Here is a 20,082-nt window from a genome sequence, read left to right as displayed (position 1 = left end):
CTACACGATTTTTTGCCCAATTTGCCAGTCGGAGAGCTCGGCGACCGTCAGGCTGTGATCAGGGGTAAATCAGCAATCGATCTGCGGTCGCCAGTGGTTATGTGTGAACTACTCAACGACGTGTCAAAACGGTTCCCTGACACATCGCAGAAGACACCCAGATATCTAGCATGCCAAATATCTGGTGAAGTCGGCAGAGCAGGCAGCTACTTTTTCACTGCAAAACACTTTTTACTCACCTCCAGCTCTCTCTGTGGCTCAGACAATCCCTGCTACCTGGGTGTGCTAATCCATTCTTTCACCCATATTTTTTGTCTTTATAATTGCTATCTTTATAATAACAAACAACAGCTGTTTCGTGTGTAGTGTCCCGTCATTTCCCATTTCCCATTTCACGTGTGTTTTCTTGACAAAACGTGGTTTGGAGACCATCGTCGGGTGACAGAGTTGTTGTCAGCTCGTGTAGTGTGAGACCCCCTGTCACCGATCAGTCACGTAGTGTAAACGCCACAACGACTACAAGATCCCGTCACAAGACGGCAAGTTGTGTAGTGTGAACAGCACGGCCATAGGCCAACGCTGAAAGTTGTGTAATCTGCACAAGCCTTTAGTTGTTCTCCATTGAAAGCATTGTTGACTGAATCCAAGGTTTAGTATATGATAAAGGGCAGTTGAGGAAAATCTGTGTTTTTCCGTTTCTAGTATTTACATGTTGTAAATCAGCTAGGAAGAGTACGTAACTTTCTTTTTTTAGCCATGCTAATGGCACTGCTCTAGGGATGACAATCATTTGGTCCAAACAGAAATATCTCAAACTACTGGACCTACAGGAAGGGTGAATCCTAATTTCTGAACGGTTCCCAGAAGGAAATTTGAGTACATAAGTACATAAAATGAGTTTAAACCTTTTACATTTGCACACAGCACACACAGCCACAGTCTGGACCAATACAGCTCCACAGAACGTTTCTTAATGAGTATTCCAATTATGTCTATAATAATTAGGAATTACAATCCTGGTTATGATGCTTTACATGCACTGTAATACGCTCCAGTACACAACACTCTGATCATTCAATAGTTTTGACACTGAGGTGCTAGTTCTCATCTTAAATGTTTTTATTTAATTAAGGAGGAAAAATGGGATGTGTGTGTTTGTTGAACTAAGAATTGCAAAAATAGGGCCTGATGTGGAAAGAAAATACATTAAATCCTGGATACTTGCTCTCTCTGGCAGTGGTGGAACGGAGATAAGCAGATTTTCTCAACTACTGTACTTTTACAGGTAGGTAGGTACAATTTTGAGGTACATGTACAGTATTATGTATTTAACTTTTATGCTGTTTTATACATCTACTCCACTACATCTTCAGAGGGAAATATTGTACTTTTTACTCCACTACAGCTGTAGTTACTACTTACTTTACAGATTAAGATTTTACAAAAAATGATCATTGTATGAAATGTGATATTGTGCTGCTAACGTCCTCTAGCATCAGTAATGATATTCTAATAATATGATTTGAATATAGTGTGTGTATATATATATATATATAGACATATAGACACACACACACACACACACACACACACAGCAATTATTATTTTTTACTTCACTTAAGTGAAATTTTGAATGTCTTGTATATAACACATAAAACACAACAATATGTAACAGTATTTCTACAGAGCAGTATTGCTACTTCTACTGAAGTAAAGGATAGTACTTCCTCCACCACTGATCTCTGGTATGTCTTGAATTACTGACTTTTCTTTGGTCTGCATTACCTGAAAGCAGTCAGTGTCCATGTTAAACAAGGTGAAGGCGAATCTGTCTTTTATCTGTTTTTACTGTGTGCTTATCTGGGTGTACACAACAAATAAGCTTAATAGTATTTTTACAAAGACAGCAACTCGGTCAGGTAGATCAGCAATCTAGAGTGCAATGCAATATTTCTAAAGGATGAACTGCTCACATTGTTGCTTCTTGTCACACACATAACATTCTCACACAGTAATTCTGCCTAATGAGGATTATCCCTTAAATCAGGCTTGCTTTGTCAGTATTGAGTTTATCCCATTTTATTTCCTTATCATCCTGATCTATCGTCAGCATGTTCTACTGATAAACATCAAAGACATAAAGGAGAAGGATTATGGATAATTGCAGAGAAATAAATCAAATTAAATTATACATGGTGTTTAAGTTCTGCATCTGGCACTGAGATGGCAACATGACTGTACTCAGTTTAGTTTGACAGACTGGCATGCTTGTCATAAAATGGCAATATATCACACATTCTAGTAACTTCTATATAGTCAAAAATCTCAGACTTTACTGTATAAACACTGCAATAAATATCAGAACACCAACCAACACATCACATATTTCTCTCATTTCATTTTTCATCACATCTCTCTCACTCTCCCTGTGATTTTATTCATGTGTGAAAAATTCCACAATGATAGTTGGTGAGATGTTATTAGTACTTTTTTATCTCAGCTTCATGGATTCATCTACATGGTTCTTTTTTGAAGTTTTGCAAACAGACTGAAATAAAAGCTTGTACTTGTTCATTAACAGTATATCACCACCACAGTGATTCAGCCTCATGATAGCAAATTTATCAACTCTGTTGCTTCAGTAAGATGTATTAACTCTCAAATGTATTTCTAGCAACACATAAAACTAAATGAATTACATTTTCTATCCATGGAGAGCAACGTTAATGTATTGACTGTCAAGGCATTTGGCAACAGCTCAGCACAGCTGATGCAGATTTGTACAACTTGCTTGTCTGATCTAAACAAGTGTGATGATCACAGTGTATCCCAGACACAGCAACCCCTCTCCCTGCACTATGAGCTGTGTGCTGTAGCAAATCAATTTATGTGCTATTTGGCATATGATACCATCAGGCAACTTCTGGTGACTTCAGTGACTTCAACGCTTTAATTAAAAGAGAGTTGGCAGCCTCTTCCTTGTGGAATTATTGCAAGTTTTGTTGCATCGTCTTGATCAATGCAACCAATCTCAGCCATAATTGAAAGAACTTACAATTTTGCAAACTGCCAACACAGAAGCTGATCATTGTACTTTCTGTTTCTGTTCTATTTCATACTGAACCAAAGACCAGAAGTTGACAGTGTTAAGGTTGCCATTCTCAAGAGTCTTATCTAACATGAGCTTGTCAGAGGGGGAGTACAGAGACATGGACTAATGCAGTCCTCCAAATAATGACAAAATATGTTGTTTGTCCGTGTTCTCTAGAACAATGCATAGAGACTATTTCTGATCTGACAGCCCTATAGGCAGGATGACGTGACCTTCCAAAACTGATACAAATTACTGTTAATACATTTTTTTTATCTGTTTTATGATGGTTATGGTTTGATTAGGGTTAGGCACAAACACAACTTGATTAGGTTTAGGGAAATGTGTTCGGGGTTGAAATGTTACAACAATAACCAGACTGTTTGGATTGGTCAACACCAGAGCTGTGTGCTCAGCCCCCTCCTGTTCATGCTTTACACCTACAACTGCGAACGACACCACCATCATCAGATGGATTTCAAACAACAATGAGCAGGGATGTACTGGGACTAAAATTCAGAACGAGACATTATGACAGAGAGGCCTTTTATGTGAGCGCCCTTGGGGCGCAAGCAAAAAGATTATTTGCAGTTATTTGAATAATTTATTATAATAAAACAGTGTTTTGTGGTATAAAGAGAATCAGATTTCATCAGACCTTCAAAAAACTTTAGGATGACACCTGCCTCCTCAATTTGTATAAGCAAGTCACAACTGCACTGAGCAAGACCACGTCAGGCAAGCCTAAGCTGGAACACTTAAGTCACAGCACATACTGCTAACTACCAACATGTCATGTGTACAGTCAGTCAGAGTGCTGAAATAGTTACAGAAGCTCACACATACACATTCACATACTCAATATATAAAAAATAGAATCAAAAAGTACAATGCAGTCTCATAAAATAGAGCAGTGAGTATGTGTGCATAAAAATCAAAGCCCTTGCCTTCAACTCTCCCTGCTCAGCTTCCCCTGTGCTGGACCCTGCCTCTGCTTGTACTGATTATACAGCTACATATGCATGAGAAGAACATCAGTAATAAATATGATTAACAATGATCCATTTTCTAATTCTATCTATGCATAATATCATGCATAACTAGCCCTGAACACTGCCCCTGTACCGGTTACTGTTCCACCACTACCATCTCCCTTCTTTTCGACATATTTAACGCTTATGTTGCAATTGTTACACAAACCTGATGGAAAGTAAACTGCTCTGATCAGCGCCTGTGAGCCCATCAGATTTCAGCAAAACAAAATCAGTCTAAGATGGGAGGGGCCGCTCGCATACCCTCAAAATATTGAAAGTATTAGTTTGGCCCAGTCTGACACACACACACAGCAGCTGACCGACCTGGAATGGAATGGACCTGCCATTAATGAGTCTTCCTGAAAGCCCCGATAGCCAGTCTGCCCCTAACGATGAAACTTCATATCAGGAACAACCTACTGCTCAGCGTCAGCAAAACCAAGCAGCTGATCCCTGATTTTAGGAATAAGGAGGAAAAGACATGTCTCATGTCTCTAGCGGTGGAGCTGAGGTGGACCAGGTGAACAAATTTAGGTTCCTGGGAATCAGCATTACAGAAAATGCTTGTAAAGAAACCTCAGAAACAATTGTAGCAGCCTGAGCAGAGCCCAAAGAATACTAAAGGACAGCATCCACCCCAGCCACAGTCTGTTCAACCCGCTGCCGTCTGGTAAGATACAGAAGCATCCGCTGTCACACCACCAGACTTCAGAGCAGCGTCTTCCCTTAGGTACTGAGACTTCTAAATTCATCCTCAGCAGTCCACCATGAAATTTTTTTTTTTATTTTCTGTCTGCATCTATTTGTTGCCCCACGACCCGATTCTGGATAAGCGGATGAAGATGGATGGATGGATGGATGGATCTATTTGTTGTACTAAATAAACTGAAATAAACGCAGAGCTCAGTGCACGGTTGTTGAAATGAGAAAAAGTAGAGTGAGCTAACCATCACCGCGAGGGGAGTAACAGTACATGATCTTGTTTAATGGGGATAACAGTGCACATTTTGTGCCACAAATAGTGGCTAGAAGCTAGAAAGAGAAGTTCACAGCTGGCCAGCCACTGTGTGAACTGAGTGTGAATATCTGATGTCGATTTTGGAAAGTTACAGAAATTGTCGGCGACAGCCCCCCAATCCGACATCAAAAAGGTGTGGGGGGAGCGGGTTTCCTAAGCTATTCAATCATCCAACAAGCATTTCTGAAGAGACATACTTATTGTCCCCTTAGGGCGAAATTATTATCACTCCACACAATTATTGTAGAAAGTGAGCCTTTATATACCCTCTGACAATTCCGTTTGCAAACCACATTAGCAGACTTGGTTATGTGTGAATGGTAATGACTAAGTGTTGGATTGGTACAATGAGGGTTTAACACGTGTTTATTAACCAGTGCCATACTCAAGTTAGCGTCTGAAAGTCTACATTGGTTACAAACAATGATGATGGAGAATGATTCAGACGACAGTGGGTTGCTTGTTTATCTGTGGCTTTTATTCACTCCTACAGTTTGAAGAGGTGTTTTGAATTAAACCTCCAATATTATACCTTCTATTTAAAAAGTGCCTGCAGATAAACACCAATATTACCCAATTTTATCTTCAAGGAAAAGATTAGAAGGACTGATTTAATTTGTTTTATAAAGGTAAGCTCCAATTAAGACTCAAGCCCAAGAGCAGTTTTCCTTTTTTTCTGTATCTAAACTATAATAGATAAGTACTTTGCTGTACTTTGAATCAGCTTTATACTAAGTAACACTCTTTTCCAGTAAGAAAGAGAAATAAAACATTATGTTTTAGTGCTGCTGTATCCTTGGCTTGCATCTATCCATCCATCATCAACCGCTTATCCTGCATACAGGGTCGCGGGGGGGCTGACATCGAGCGCAAGGCGGGGTAACTGGGGTTTGAACCCACAACCTTCTTTCTGTGAGGAGACGGTGCTAATCACTGAACCACCGCACCGCCCCCCAACCATCCATCCATTGTCAACCTCTTATCCTGCATACAGGGTCGCGGGGGGGCTGGAGCCAATCCCAGCAGACATCGGGCGCAAGGCGGGGTACACCCTGGACAGGTCGCCAGTCCATCGCAGGGCCACACATAGACGAACAACCACTCACGCTCACACTCACACCTAAGGACAATTTAGGGTAACCAGGGTAACCTGCATGTCTTTGGATGATGGGAGGAAGCCGGAGCACCCGGAGAGAACCCACGCAGACACGGGGAGAACATGCAAACTCCACACAGAAAGGCCGGGGTAACTGGGGTTTGAACCCACAACCTTCTTGCTGTGAGGAGACGGTGCTAATCACTGCACCACCTCGCCGCCCCCTTGGCTTGCAAATTCTTCGAATTAATTCAAATCTACTACAACAATAAAAACCAAAAGAAAAATACCAACACCAAACAGCCACAAAAATAATGTAACAATAATTGTAAAAAACAAAACTGCAGAATCCTACAGGGACTGACCAGAGCTCTGGTTCAGGTGGGGAATCCTCAGTATTTGAGAGGGTCAGGCAGCAGGGGAGAAATGCTCGACAGAGGTCACAACAGACAGCGGGTCATAAATATGGGAGACAGGCTGATCTGGCCTATGATAAGGAAAGGGCGGCTCTACTGTAATGGGTGATAAATGTCAGATGCTCCTTACAGGCTCAGATGAGCGATTGTTAAGCAGCTTCCCTGAGCCTGAGCTGCTAAAGCCTTGAGACAGACTGACAAGCAATAAAGGAAACATTTACACGGATAGAACGACTTGTTTGGATGACCCCCCCCCCCCCCCGCTGTCGCTGAAGGCAAAATGAGAAAGGTGATTAATCAGGTTGTTAGCATGTTTGGAGTAGAGGAGAGGAGGAATCCATGTGTTGAGAGGAGAGGAGAATGTGAAAGGTAGCAAAATGAAGAGGAGAGCTCTGCTGCTGTGATTCATTAGGGGTTACGGATCCTCTGGGGAGCAATAATTTTTAAAGTAACGGGCCTTGATTGCAATAATGTCCCCATAGCAACTATTATCTTTAATGACTATTATTATGGCTGTCATAAAATGGAGACTGGTCTTATTATAATTTAGTATTATGCAACTGCGCATTTGAATGTCTTCACTGATCAAAAACTAGTTTTAATTTTTCAATTCTGCAACTTTAAAAAGGTAGAATTTAATTCAATTTTTGAAAGTGATGTAGGTAAAATGTATTACTTGTTATGGTACATTGCTGTTTATCAGTCTTATTTTATACTTTTGATCTGATGATCTTATTGAACCTTGATTATTCTCCTCATACACTAATTAAGTCTAAGAGTGTAACCAGTGGTGGAAATGTGGGAGAGTGCAAGGGAACATTGTTTCAGAAAGTAAAACAGTTATTCACACTATGATTGTCAAACTTGAATGAATCTGTGGTTCACCTATATGCCAAACCGCGGGGGGGGGGGGATCTGTACAGATCACAGATCATCTACGATCCGTTACACCACTAATTAAGTCTGTGTTAGGCTATATGTTTTGAAACCTCTATTAGTAATACACTAACCTCTGTTTAGTTTAGCTTATTACATTTATTTGTCAGGGACCGTGTACAAAACACATTAACCCCATGCAGAGAGAAGAGATGCTTTGCACTGTACCAGATTTAGCCACTAGCTACTTTCCATCTGCTGCCTCTGAGGAGGTGGACACATACGCTACAACTATTAATACAATTAATAAAAATAAAAGATCAAAATGCAATAAATAGCAAACTAAATCATTACACCCAATCCTATACAATATAAATACTTTTCCCCACTCGAATGGAATATTCTTGCCATTTAACTGTACCTCCTTAGGGTAAAATATGTGTAAAGACTGCTGGTTAAAGATGTGTTTGTGTGGCCAACTGGTTGCCATCGCTCAATCAAGTGCTCAACAGAACTAAAAAAAGATGAGACTTACATTTGGAGACTCGGGAGACTTTCCTCTTATTCTCGCCCCCACCTGAACCACCACAACCGTCCTCATCATCACAGTCACCGCTGTAACGTCCCTCTGTGTCTCCACTTCCTGTTTCAATCTGGTCCAGTGACCCCAGTTTAGGAATGGACTTTCCCTGTAACAGCTGGTTGCAGAAAAAGACACGACAAGACAAGAAATATTTTTAGCTAAAACATATCTACAAAGTAGTATGTGCCCATGCTTTAAAAGTACGTGTATAACATTCAATATTCACAGTAGTTTACAGTGAACAAGGTCTCTCATAACAAGACAGTATAGAATAAGTTGTCAGAAAATGACAAGAAAAACGGGTAGAAAATGCAGGGGAGCTGATGATTATGCTTCTAATCAGGCACAGTCCTCAAAGCAATAAATGAAACTCTACATCTACAGAGTGACTACACTGCAAATGGCACTGTCTAGATTTTGCTTCATCCTGATGTTTTAAATACAATTTTCTAGAAGTGATTTTCGACTTAGAAAAGTCAAATTCCCTACTTTGTGTGTGTATGTATACACATATCTATACATATTAGATAGAGCCTGACAGATTTCGATATTTGACATTTTTTAAATAGCCGATATATCGGCCGATATTGTTTTTTCCCCTTATTTTAAGAAACGCATGATATAAACAAAGATCATCCCTAAAATGTTGTCATTTTTATTGTTATAAAATAAAAATATAACTACAGAAAAAAAAAATTTAAATATCTGATTTGTTATAAATTATGGAGTACTACTACTAATGAACATTAAAGTAAATAGTGTATGTATTGTGGGAGCCAGAAAAACTATATAAAAGTAAACTATAAAAATTACCAATATACTACTACTGCTATTACTACTACAAATAATACCATATTTCATATCTAATGTCATTGCCATATTTTTGTCATGCAGTAGTTCTAACCTTACATATAATCTGACACAATGACAACTTTCTAAAACATATCATCTATGCTACAGTGACACAGAGGAAACGCTGCTGTTTAATTAATCTAATACTACATGACTGTCTACAAGGAAGATCTGCAACTATGAGATTTCACACTAACGTTTCACATTTAAAATAAGAGGCAACGTTAGAGAACACGCAGGAGATCGTGTTAGATTCTTGTACAGCTCACGTTTATTCACAAGTCTGTTCTGTACGCTCGCAAATACATTTAGAATATGTCAAACACTATAGTTTAACTGCTCATTAACGTTAGCGCTCCTCCACAGAAAGACACGGCATTTGTGGCTTTGTGGCTAATTTGGCAACGGGTAGCGTTATCTGCTGTAAGTTCTGTTAAATAATATTTAGAAGTAATGAACTAGGGAGAAAGGAGAGGACCGTTCACTAGTGCCGCTCTGTTTCAGAATAAATCTACAATCACGTTTGTCAGCGTAATGTTAGCATCCACCACTCGCCTACTGTAAAACGAAACATCCTGCTGTGACCCGAGAGAGTGCAGTGAAAAACGGTAGGGTTAGCAAGTCTGGTATGAATGTTTTCAGGAGAGGAGAAGTGATAACGGCTGACAAACAAATTAACAACTAACCATGTACAGTGAGTATGAGAGCTACCATGAGCTAGGGAGCTAACAGGTGTTGTGCCGAGTTAAGCCTGCCAAGAATTGCATGCACCTCCAAATACCGTAAAATTTCAATTAATAGCCGAGTCCCAAATATCCGCCTACCTCTTTTACTGGCCTGGTGTGGGAACACATTTTGACAAATAAAGGCCTGCCTCAATTAAACGCCTGGTCTGGTTTTTATAGAAGTTCTTTGGATGTATAAAACCTCTTAAACCCCGCGGGGTCGCCCGCTTAAGCTGCTTCTAAGCTGCTTCTAAGCTGCTTAACGTTAGATACAAATATTAATGTTTGAACCTAAAGGTATGATCAATATGTCAATATGGACATGCTGGACATTGTTAGATCGGTTAGATTCTCCACATTACCACCGTTAAGTTCATTTAACGGAAACAACAAGACCCAAAGTCTAATTCTTCTATATTTACCGGTGTAACCTGCATGGCTACAAGAGAGGAAAACGGGTAAAAGTGCTGACTCACGCTAACTTTGAAGCGCTCGTTAAGTCCGAATGGTTCCGTTCCTTGATTATTTATAGTCCTTTAGTCTGTAATGCTCCACCGATCAAAAGAATCAAAACAGCTTTTCAGAAAAATGTATCCAAGTTGTGAATCCTGTCATGTGAAGTCCATCGCTCTCTGTCTGCTAACTTTACTCATCCTGTACCATGTTGTTGTTTTCGTGAGGTTGCTGCCTTCAAAATAAAAGCACATAAGCAGTCTGTCGGAGCTAGATCAAATGAATGACGTGTATTTGATATTATTTGATAATTTTTAAGTATTATTCTGTTAGAAATAAATTGAACTGTTTCATAGTAGTTTCAGTAGTTTAGTGCAAAAATGATCAAAGGCCTGTCCCATATGGACGCCTGTCCCAAACAAAGGCAGGGTCAATTCAGTGATTTTAGCAAATAAAAGCCCGGGCTATTATTCAAAGTTTTACGGGTTCTGCTTTTAAACGCTATAATATCCTTTGTGGGGTTCCGATGCCGATGCAGATGTATCTGCAGATATATCTGCAAATAGCTTATATCAGCCGTTAATATCTAAATTGGTCGGACTCTAATACATATATACATATCTATACATTTTTGAAATGTATCTTTTATAGCTTGTATAGCTGTCCCCTCAAAATAACATATCACACAGCCATTAATGTCTAAACCACTGACAACAAAAGTGAGTACACTAAGTGAAATTTCCAATTAGCCTCCTCCCCGGTGTCATGTGACTTGTTAGTGTTACAAGGTCTCAGGTGTGAATTGGGAGCAGGTGTGTTAAATTTGGTATTATCGCTCTCTCATACTGGTCACTGGAAGTTCAACATGGCTCCTGCAAATGCTCCGTATTTGTATAGCGCCTTTCTAGTCTTTTCGACCACTCAAAGTGCTTTTTCCGATTAATGGGCAACCCGCTCTATCTCCTGAGCCACAGCCGCCCCACCTTGTGGCAAAGAACTCTCTCTGAGGATCTGAAAAAAAGACTTGTTGCTCTACATAAAGATGGCCTAGGCTATGAGAAGATTGCAAAGACCCTGAAACTGAGCTGCAGCACGGTGGCCAAGACCATACAGCATTTCAACAGGACAGTTTTCACTCAGAACAGGCCTCGCCATGGTCGACCAAAGAAGTTGAGTGCACGTGCACAGCGTCATATTCAGAGGTTGCCTTTGGGAAATAGACGTATGAGTGCTGCTAGCATTGCTGCAGAGGTTGAAGGGGTGGGGGGTCAGCCTGTCAGTGCTCAGACCATATGCTGCACACTGCATCAAATTGATCTGCATGGCTATCGTCCCAGAAGGAAGCCTCTTCTAAAGAACATGCACAAGAAAGCCTGTAAACAGCTTGCTGAAGACAAGCAGACTAAGGACATGGATTACTGGAACCATGTCCTGTGGTATGAGACCAAAATTAAACTTATTTGGTTCAGATGGTCCGCAACCCTGTAAGCAGGATAAGCGGTTGACGATTGATGGATGGATGGATGGTTCAGATGGTGTCAAGCATGTGTGGCGGCAACCAGGTGAGGAGTACAAAGACAAACTTGTGTCTTGCATACAGTCAGGCATGGTGGTGGGAGTGTCATGGTCAGGGGCTGCATGAATGCTGTAGCACTGGGGAGCTACAATTCATTGAGAGAACCATGAATGCCAACATGTACTGTGACATACTGAAGCAGAGAATGATCCCCTCCCTTCGGAGACTGTGCAGCAGGGCAGTATTCCAACATGATAACGACCCCAAATACACCTCCAAGATGACTACTGACACCCCCTCCCTTCTGGGCTCCTTCCAAATCCACGCCCTCAAAACACGTGAACGCGCGTTGCCGACACCGCAGGAGGACGAGGACAGTGTGACGAGCGGAGAGCAGCGCTCACATCAGGGGTAAGAAATCATCTAACTTTATCATTATGAAAATAAACAACCCAGCTGTTAGTACTCACTATCAAGCTAGCATGTTATTATTGGATAGGTTTAAAAAGAAGAGTTTTAATCAGTAACGAGCTGGCTAGCTAACTACTAGCAACAGGTAGCTGTGCTAACAGCTGCGGTAACATTGGGCAAAGGTAAAAACAGCCTGATACACATTTTCCCGTTTCCATCAGTTACACTACACAAACGTGTATTTAGTGTTGGTGACAGCATTATTGTCTCTGAGGACTGCACCCCAGAGCCAAGCACAAACCGGGACAGGCTCGGGGTCGAGGCGAAGCAGAGGAGGGAGGGCTGCCAGGATCCGAGGAAGAAGAGGCAGGACGGGGAGGACGAGGTGCAAGCTAAGCAGCACATCTTCTAGGACCTGCGACAACAGCATATGAACAGGTATATCTATACATATATATTTTAATATTAGTCTATTATCTCCCAGTGTACTTGTCTCAAAGTTTCTCTGGTGTTTCCCCCTAAGCCCTTTGACTGTCAATTTTTGTCAATTACTTTATTATCGTTTTGTCAATTACTTTATTATCGTTTTGTCAATTACTTTATTATCGTTTGATTACAACAACTAACCATAGCTCTGCTTCAGCCATCGGCTCATCTGTGTCATGTACGTTGACCTGGTGTGTAATGTGGACACAGAAGTCCTGTTAGAGAACAACAAGGCCCTGTTCAATAAAAATATCTGATCATGTTGATGAATGTTCTGTCCTATTACACCGTTCCTTTCCAACTTGGGGTTCTAACAACTATATATTCCTTTACAGGCCAGAATCTGAGGACTGGACAACATCCAGACTACAGTGTTTCCATGCACCACACAAGGCTGACCTTCCAGACCCAGGACAGAGTAACAGACAGTTCAGTCAGGCAGCATACAGACAGTTTGTAGCGTGGCAATGTGGAGCACTTGATCAGAGTCGTGATACTAAGTTGCTGTTTCTGGAAGATATGCAACTGTTATCCTGATCCAACTGTTATCCTGATCCACCAGGATAATAGAGGTTTAATCCTAGCAGGGTGTAAGAAGAGGTAATTGTTTACCTCATTGTTTTCTTTTTATGCCCAGGAGGGTAGAGAAAATACAAAGATTTTTCCCTGTTCTGGATAATATATATATTTTTTTTAAATAAAACATTGAAAATGATAAATGCCTTTTCTTTGCAGCATAAACAATCAATTACATTTGTGTGTTATGTCTGGAAATAATGACATCCAAATGTGGTATAACACTTGTTTATTATATACTAAAAACTACAACCTATATCACAAATAGATCATTTTTAAAACATCAATAAAAATAAGTATATCCAGGAAGAGACAAGGTGTGTCCAGATGTATCTTGACTGATTAGGAAGACAGTTCAGACTTTACTCGTAGCATCGTATCGCTGCTGTGGAGATGATTAAATATCACAGTCACTTCTGACATGATTACCACATTTCAAAACCAACCATATTAACTTTTCTGTATTATTGATAATACAGAAAAGAGGATCAGCTTAGTGAAAAGTTTTTAACACCTGATATTGTTCTCTTATAGAGTAATTGGTAAACTATTTCCATATAAAATGCAATCTAACAATAAATCAGCACCATCTGTATTCCTCATACTGTTTAATATTTTTTTGAGTAAAATGCACGAGTACTCATAATGCAACATACTGAACTGTCAGCTTTTCTCCTGGCTGGTCTGTGGACACGGTGGTTGTAATCCAGGCCAGCCAGCATGGTCCGATCAGTGTACTGGTGAGAAGCACAGGGTGTTGGAAGACTGTAGGTAACCTGAGGGCGCAGTAGAAATAAAACATACAGGAATTTTTACTTCTGGTAAAATAAGTAATGGCATAACACCAGTTACAGTAAAAGGTTTTCACACAGTAGGTTTAGCTACGAACAATGTCAAACTATATTATAGGTAGCTTATATACCAGAAACACAGATGCTTGGGGACCTTTAGCCATCATTGTTTATGTACACTAATGTTGAAATATATTTCTTGTAACTTCAAACACACAGCTACATCATTTGTAAAAGAGTAACATACAATCAAACAACCTGCCTGCAGACACAAGATAATTACAAAAACAGATTGGATACAAGGTGTAAAGATAAAGATATGTGTAATCATAGTATAATAAACCTAGATGGTGAATAACTAAACCAGCGCAGTCTACACCTACATTGTCCTACCTAATATTAGCATTGGAAAACGTAGCTTGCGCTGCTGTTTTCCAGCTCACCTACAGCTAGATATAATTCATCGTCTCTACTCTGGCTGCTACACCAGCCTGCACTTGTAGCAACCGTTAGCTGTATGCTAAGTAGATAGCTATGTTTGCTAGCGATGAAAGTAACAAATTATCATCAAAATGTTAAAAGCCAGATTACCTGTCCAGCAGAAATAAAGTCACCACGGTGTAACTTTTCCTTCCCCTTGGTGTTCCTCAGTTGTCAGTCACTATCGTTGAAAAGCCATGCGGATATTACCTCCAGTCTGACCGCTTCGCTCGTCACACACACACATATAAAATAAACTGTATATATGTATATAAACTGACTATGAAAATCAGCAATTTTACTGATCCCAATCACTCAAATGAATCCATAGTATGTGTTACATGACACTCACCCTTCTCAGCCGCAGTGGCCTGCAACGTAGCTAAACTTTCTGCTGTATTGCTGTGCAGCAGAATCTCAATCAAAGACTTTGTGAACTTGATACCAGGGGAAATGCATACGCTAATTGGCTCATTTAAATTCATGGTGCATCATTGGAAACAAGAGAGACTGCTTTGTGTTGATCAGAAAGGTAGTGTCTATGCTAATTAGTTACTGTTGTGGTTCAGTGCAGGGGAGCAAAAGTGTCACGGTTGCTGCTATGGCTGAGCTGGGACATATCTGTGCTGATAATTAGCCTGTCTGGAGTCTGTGCTCCTCAGTGGTTGACAGGTCAGAAGATGGAAAATATTGAGAGTTTGGGCAATCTAAGTGCTCCTTCCATGTGTGTAATTGGCATGATTTTCTTTCCATTTATGTCACAAATTTGACCAAACGTTTAATACATTATGTGGAATAATGAGTTTCTGTGTTAGAGTCTGGTCTGGGAGTTTGACTTAATTTGAACTTTGTGCTTCACAGCCCAGGAGGTAGTGTACTGCTCGAGGGCTCAATATGTTAAGAGTTCAAAGGCTGTCTACTCTGAACCCTGTTTACAGAGAGAACAACATCTTACAATAATTAGTCTGCACATGAGACAATACGCAACCTGATCTTTAAGATTCACATATTTATTTATTCACATGTATATAAGCCTGTGTATACACTGTTCACACATACATTGATTAACGCAATCACTTGACTTTACGTCAAATCTCATGTCACAATTTTATTCTCCAGAAACTTGCATGAGGAGAATTTACCTCAGTTGTACGGATTTAAAACTTTGATAATCTGAAACATTTTCTAAACTTAGACACAAGCATATTTTTTGTTCCCAGTTCATTCCTAAAACTTGGCTTGTAATGCACACACCTTGCCAAGGGAAACAGGAACAAATATGAAAGGATAGGGCTAGTGATATTCTATTTTTCTTATTGTCACATAAAACATTAGAAGATCAAGACTAACAATGAAGTGACACCCCAAACAAGCACTGCATGTCCAGCCAAAGCATCATATAGAAGAATGATCTATTGAGAACACTACTGTTGCACTGAGTGATATGTTGCTTCATTATGACAAGTTGGGAAGTCAGAAAGTATTGAGAAAGATGGACCAACACATTGTTGGTTTTGGTCTTTTCATGGAGTTTGTTGACAATCACAAAAAATTGTATGTCACTAGTGAAATTCTCAGATGAACATTATCTATTAGACAATAAATTAACTCCAATGAAAGCAGCACATGAAAATGGAGCTTACACAAAAAAGAACATAAAAGAGCGATAACTTCATGAATCAGTAAAAATTTTCTTGTTATCAGACAAATGTTAAAAGCTTTAGATTGATTTGTTTGTTTTTTTCAAGACTGAGTTATTTTTCAATACCAGCCAAGTTATTTTCTCCATACCAGTAGCGTTATTTATGAAAGGACACACAAGAGGGCAGTCCAGAGGAGTTCACGTGAGGTGAAAATTCATGGAACTGCTTCCGCTGCAGTCAGGTGGAAATAAACGGCAACTTAAGGCGAATTAGTTCAAAGCTGGCAAACATGCCCAAGCGTGACAAAGGCGGAGAGACGCTATTGGTATGTGAGTGATTTTCTTTGTTTAAGTGTATTTGGTATTTGTTTTCTCTGTTGCTTTGCAACCGGTAACAAACGCTAATGATAAATTGTGCAGTCTATGATGTTTAATGGTGCTGTGCGCTTGTTTATAGTATAACGATTTATAAGCAGTTTCATGTGACAATGTGGTTGTTTAGTTTAGTTTGATTTGCTTATTTGTTGCATTACTACGGTCGTTGATATTGAGTTTTATTAACATTATTATGCTGTAAATGGTTAAAATTTGTTAATGATTTAAGCAAGTTAGATGTCAGTATAATATTGTTTGTAATGGTGATGGAGACCTATAATTAGCAGGCAGTCATTTGAGGTTAAAGGTTAAATTATTATTATTGCTTTTAGATGAACTGATGCTTTCTTAACGTGATTAATAACTATTAGTTAATTCCTGATCCTTTATTTTAATTTGAGTAATAAATGCTGGTGGAGTATAATGTCCAGGAAAGTTGTGTGAAAGTAGTTAATAATGAGGAGTAAGCTAATGTGTTTATTTATTTTTCTCTTTTTATTGTTTCCTATTATAAGGTTATCAACCAGATAAACTCCAACATATCGAACTTCGTATGAATTTCCTAAATAAATACAAAGACGCACTATTTGAAAGTTGTGCATCTTGTGTTACCTTCTAAGGCTTTTTTAAAGCTTAAGGCAGTCATTGAAGCCAAACCCCAAATAACTCGACAATTTGCATCAATCTACTGATTGTGAGTTATTTGGTAAGTCTAGTAACACTTACCAGAGAAGACTCTGTTACTCTAGCTAATGATATTTCACAACAAAGTCATTTGTTCCTAAGCTGAGGAAACATTGGTCACGTTTGACCAAGTCTGTCAATCAGCATGCTACTCAACTCTTACTCTTCAGGGCCAGGGGAGTGACTGCTCTGTGTTTGATTGTACTGAACAGCTGTACTGCTCTTTCTGACACAATGAAGCAAGGCCGAATAACCTTACTGTGTTATTAGCCTCACTTTTGTGAATGACATGGGCCTTTGTCTAACACTGGCTGTGAAACAGGTGCTCTTATTCGTTCAATACATCTCCAGGTGAGAAACTGCTCTAAGCAGGCACCCTTGGGCAGGCCTCTGGCTGTTACTGCAGTGTGTGGAGAGCTGGTGACGATCAAACAATACCAATTACTCTTTTCACAAACAAAAACTGCCCACAAGCTTATAAGCTGCACTACTGCACACTTACAATTAAAGCTTCTGAACACAGAGATCCCATACTAATGGGTCATTTTCTTTTCTTTTAAAATTGCTGCACCAATTAAGCTGACCCCACAGGAGATAATGATGAACAACAACTTTCCTGCAAATCCTTACAGTTAAAACTCCACAGCACATAAGCTCATGGTCAACTAAGATTTAATGGAAATTTGATTCCTTTAGGCATCAATGTGGCAAGAAAGAAAATATGAATATTTGATATACCATGCTTTATTAGTAGATACAGTATATTTTTGTTCCTATTTGCTGTAGTTGATCATTACTGTTAATGCAAATTCAAACTTTTTGTCCATCTGTTTCATTATAACACATTTAATTGGAAATGATTAGTCAAAGAGAACTGGACTTACTGTTTAAGCATTAGAAAGATTAAAATAGGATTATAGGATTTCCTTCAGTGGTTCATCTGTTAAATTGTTAAATTTCTGAACTCCCAGAGTTAAGGAACTTTACTCTCCAATCCTTCCAGGATTTCATCTTAAGGACAGCAAGGTAGAAAATGTATATTGTGATTATCCTCGTAGGATTTTGCGCTGCTGGTCATTCTGTGCAAACCCTTTGCGTAACCAGTGTTACACAATATCTAGTGGCTTGCAGTGATTCAGAAATGGTTCAATGTACAAGTAAGTTACAAAAGCCCATCTAAATTATCTCAATACAACACTCGCCTTTGCAAAAAGAGTTGCATAAATGCACAGACAAATACCACAATGGTAACCATGGCAACCACTACACAGTCAGTAAACATTTAATCAGCTGTCCTCTGGAGTTGCTGTTTGATCAATGGCAGGAAACGCACTTGGGAGAAAGCTGCTGAGTCTCTGCTGTTTGCCATTAATAACAATGAGGATAAACAAGCAATGGCTACAGGAGGTGAGAGAGGAATCTACTGAGGTGAGAGAGTAGGTTCCTCTCTTTCCTTACTGGAGTGTAGCGGAAATTAGCCAAGTGGTTGAACAACCACAAACAGAGACCATATGGCCCAGGGTCCTGGCCCAAACTGTATGATGGAAAAAAATATATATATTTCAGTGGATTTTATTGTGGACAGTCACAACAAAGAGGCACTTTCTAAACTGTCTCAACTAACATGAGTTATAAAGCCTATAATACTGATATGGTTTTTTTTTCTGAAAATAGCTCTTTTGATTTATAAATATTCTTCAGGCAGTTATTTCTATTTTCACCAATTACATTTATTGGTCTATACATTTTTTTTGTTATGCTAGCAGCATGGCTCTAGGGATGACAACATCTGTCTGATGGTCAGTCCATATTCTTGGCCCAACTGAAATATCTCAACAACTATTGAATTTGGCACAAATATCCATGTTGCCCTGAGGATGAATCAGAATGACTGTGGTGATCCCTAGGCCTTTCATCTAGTGTCATCATCAGGTCAAAATTTCTCTTTGTTCAATACTTCAATGTATGACCAAATACCTGCAAAACGCTCCCAGCCTTAGCTGTACTTTATGTTGAGTGCTAATTAGCAAATGCCAGCATACTAGCATACTAACACGCTACACCAGGGGTGTCAAACTCAATTTCATCCCGGGCCACATTAGCGTTATGGTTGCCTTTACAGGGCCAGTTATAAATGTAAAACTAAATGTATCCGCTTGTTATTATATTACATAACTGCCTCTGCATTTGATTATTATTTGTTTTAATAATAACTTTATAATTAATAACTAGCTCTGAAAGCAGAATTCTAGGAAATAAAAAATAATGGCAAGCAGACACAAGTGTACAACTAGAGATACAATGATGAAATGAATAATCGATCAGTTGTCAACTATTAAATAAATCGTCAACTATTTTGATAATCTATTAATCAGTTTGAGTAATTTTTTAATAAAAAGATCTGATTACAGCTTCTTAAATTTCAACACTGACATTTTTGACAATTTTTTGACACTTTATAGATCAAACAACTATTCGTTTAATTGAGAAAATAATGGACAGATTAATCGACAATGAAAATAATCGTTAGATGGAGAGCTATGTACAACTATTATATAATTTATTTTAAAAATTAAATATTCAAAGTAGTAAAAGCCAAAATAACAATAAGGGTTGTTGTAGTTTGTGTAGCCTAAAAGCATTTCCTAAAATTTAAATATTAATAAATACAATAAATATTGATCAATATTTCTACGACCAAAGAACTCCAAGTTATACAGGCCGATAACTTGAGAACAGTGATGTGTAGCAATAGAATATCAAAAGACTTCTCAGCTAGTGGTTGCTTGTGTGTGTAGGATGAGATGAGAGATAAGTGGAGGGTTGTGACCGTAGGCATGCACCATGTTCTGACAGATGATGTGTTTTCCTACATGCTCAGTTAGTTGCTTGGTGTTTGATTTAAGTAAAAATGGTTAGCATGAGCTTTTAGCTGAGCATCCTAGCTTTATTTCTTTTTCACATAAATTGGTTGAAC

General features: G+C 39.1%; 1 protein-coding gene across 1 annotated transcript in view; it reads right to left on the bottom strand.

Annotated features, from left to right (window-relative positions):
* Positions 1-20,082, bottom strand: part of gpc5a (glypican 5a) — a 142,351-nt gene that overhangs the window by 56,504 nt on the left and 65,765 nt on the right. Inside the window, exon 8 of the mRNA XM_038701276.1 lies at positions 8,067-8,229. Coding sequence (XP_038557204.1) covers positions 8,067-8,229 — 163 coding nt within the window. The remainder of the gene's footprint in view (positions 1-8,066; positions 8,230-20,082) is intronic.

This window comes from Micropterus salmoides, unplaced genomic scaffold (assembly GCF_014851395.1).
Source record: "Micropterus salmoides isolate LMB-PRFRI ecotype aquatic unplaced genomic scaffold, ASM1485139v1 Ms_hic_scaffold_6, whole genome shotgun sequence".
NCBI classification, from domain to species: domain Eukaryota; kingdom Metazoa; phylum Chordata; class Actinopteri; order Centrarchiformes; family Centrarchidae; genus Micropterus; species Micropterus salmoides.
The sequence above is the reverse complement of the archived record's forward strand: the minus strand, read 5'-3'. Positions and strand labels throughout refer to the sequence as shown.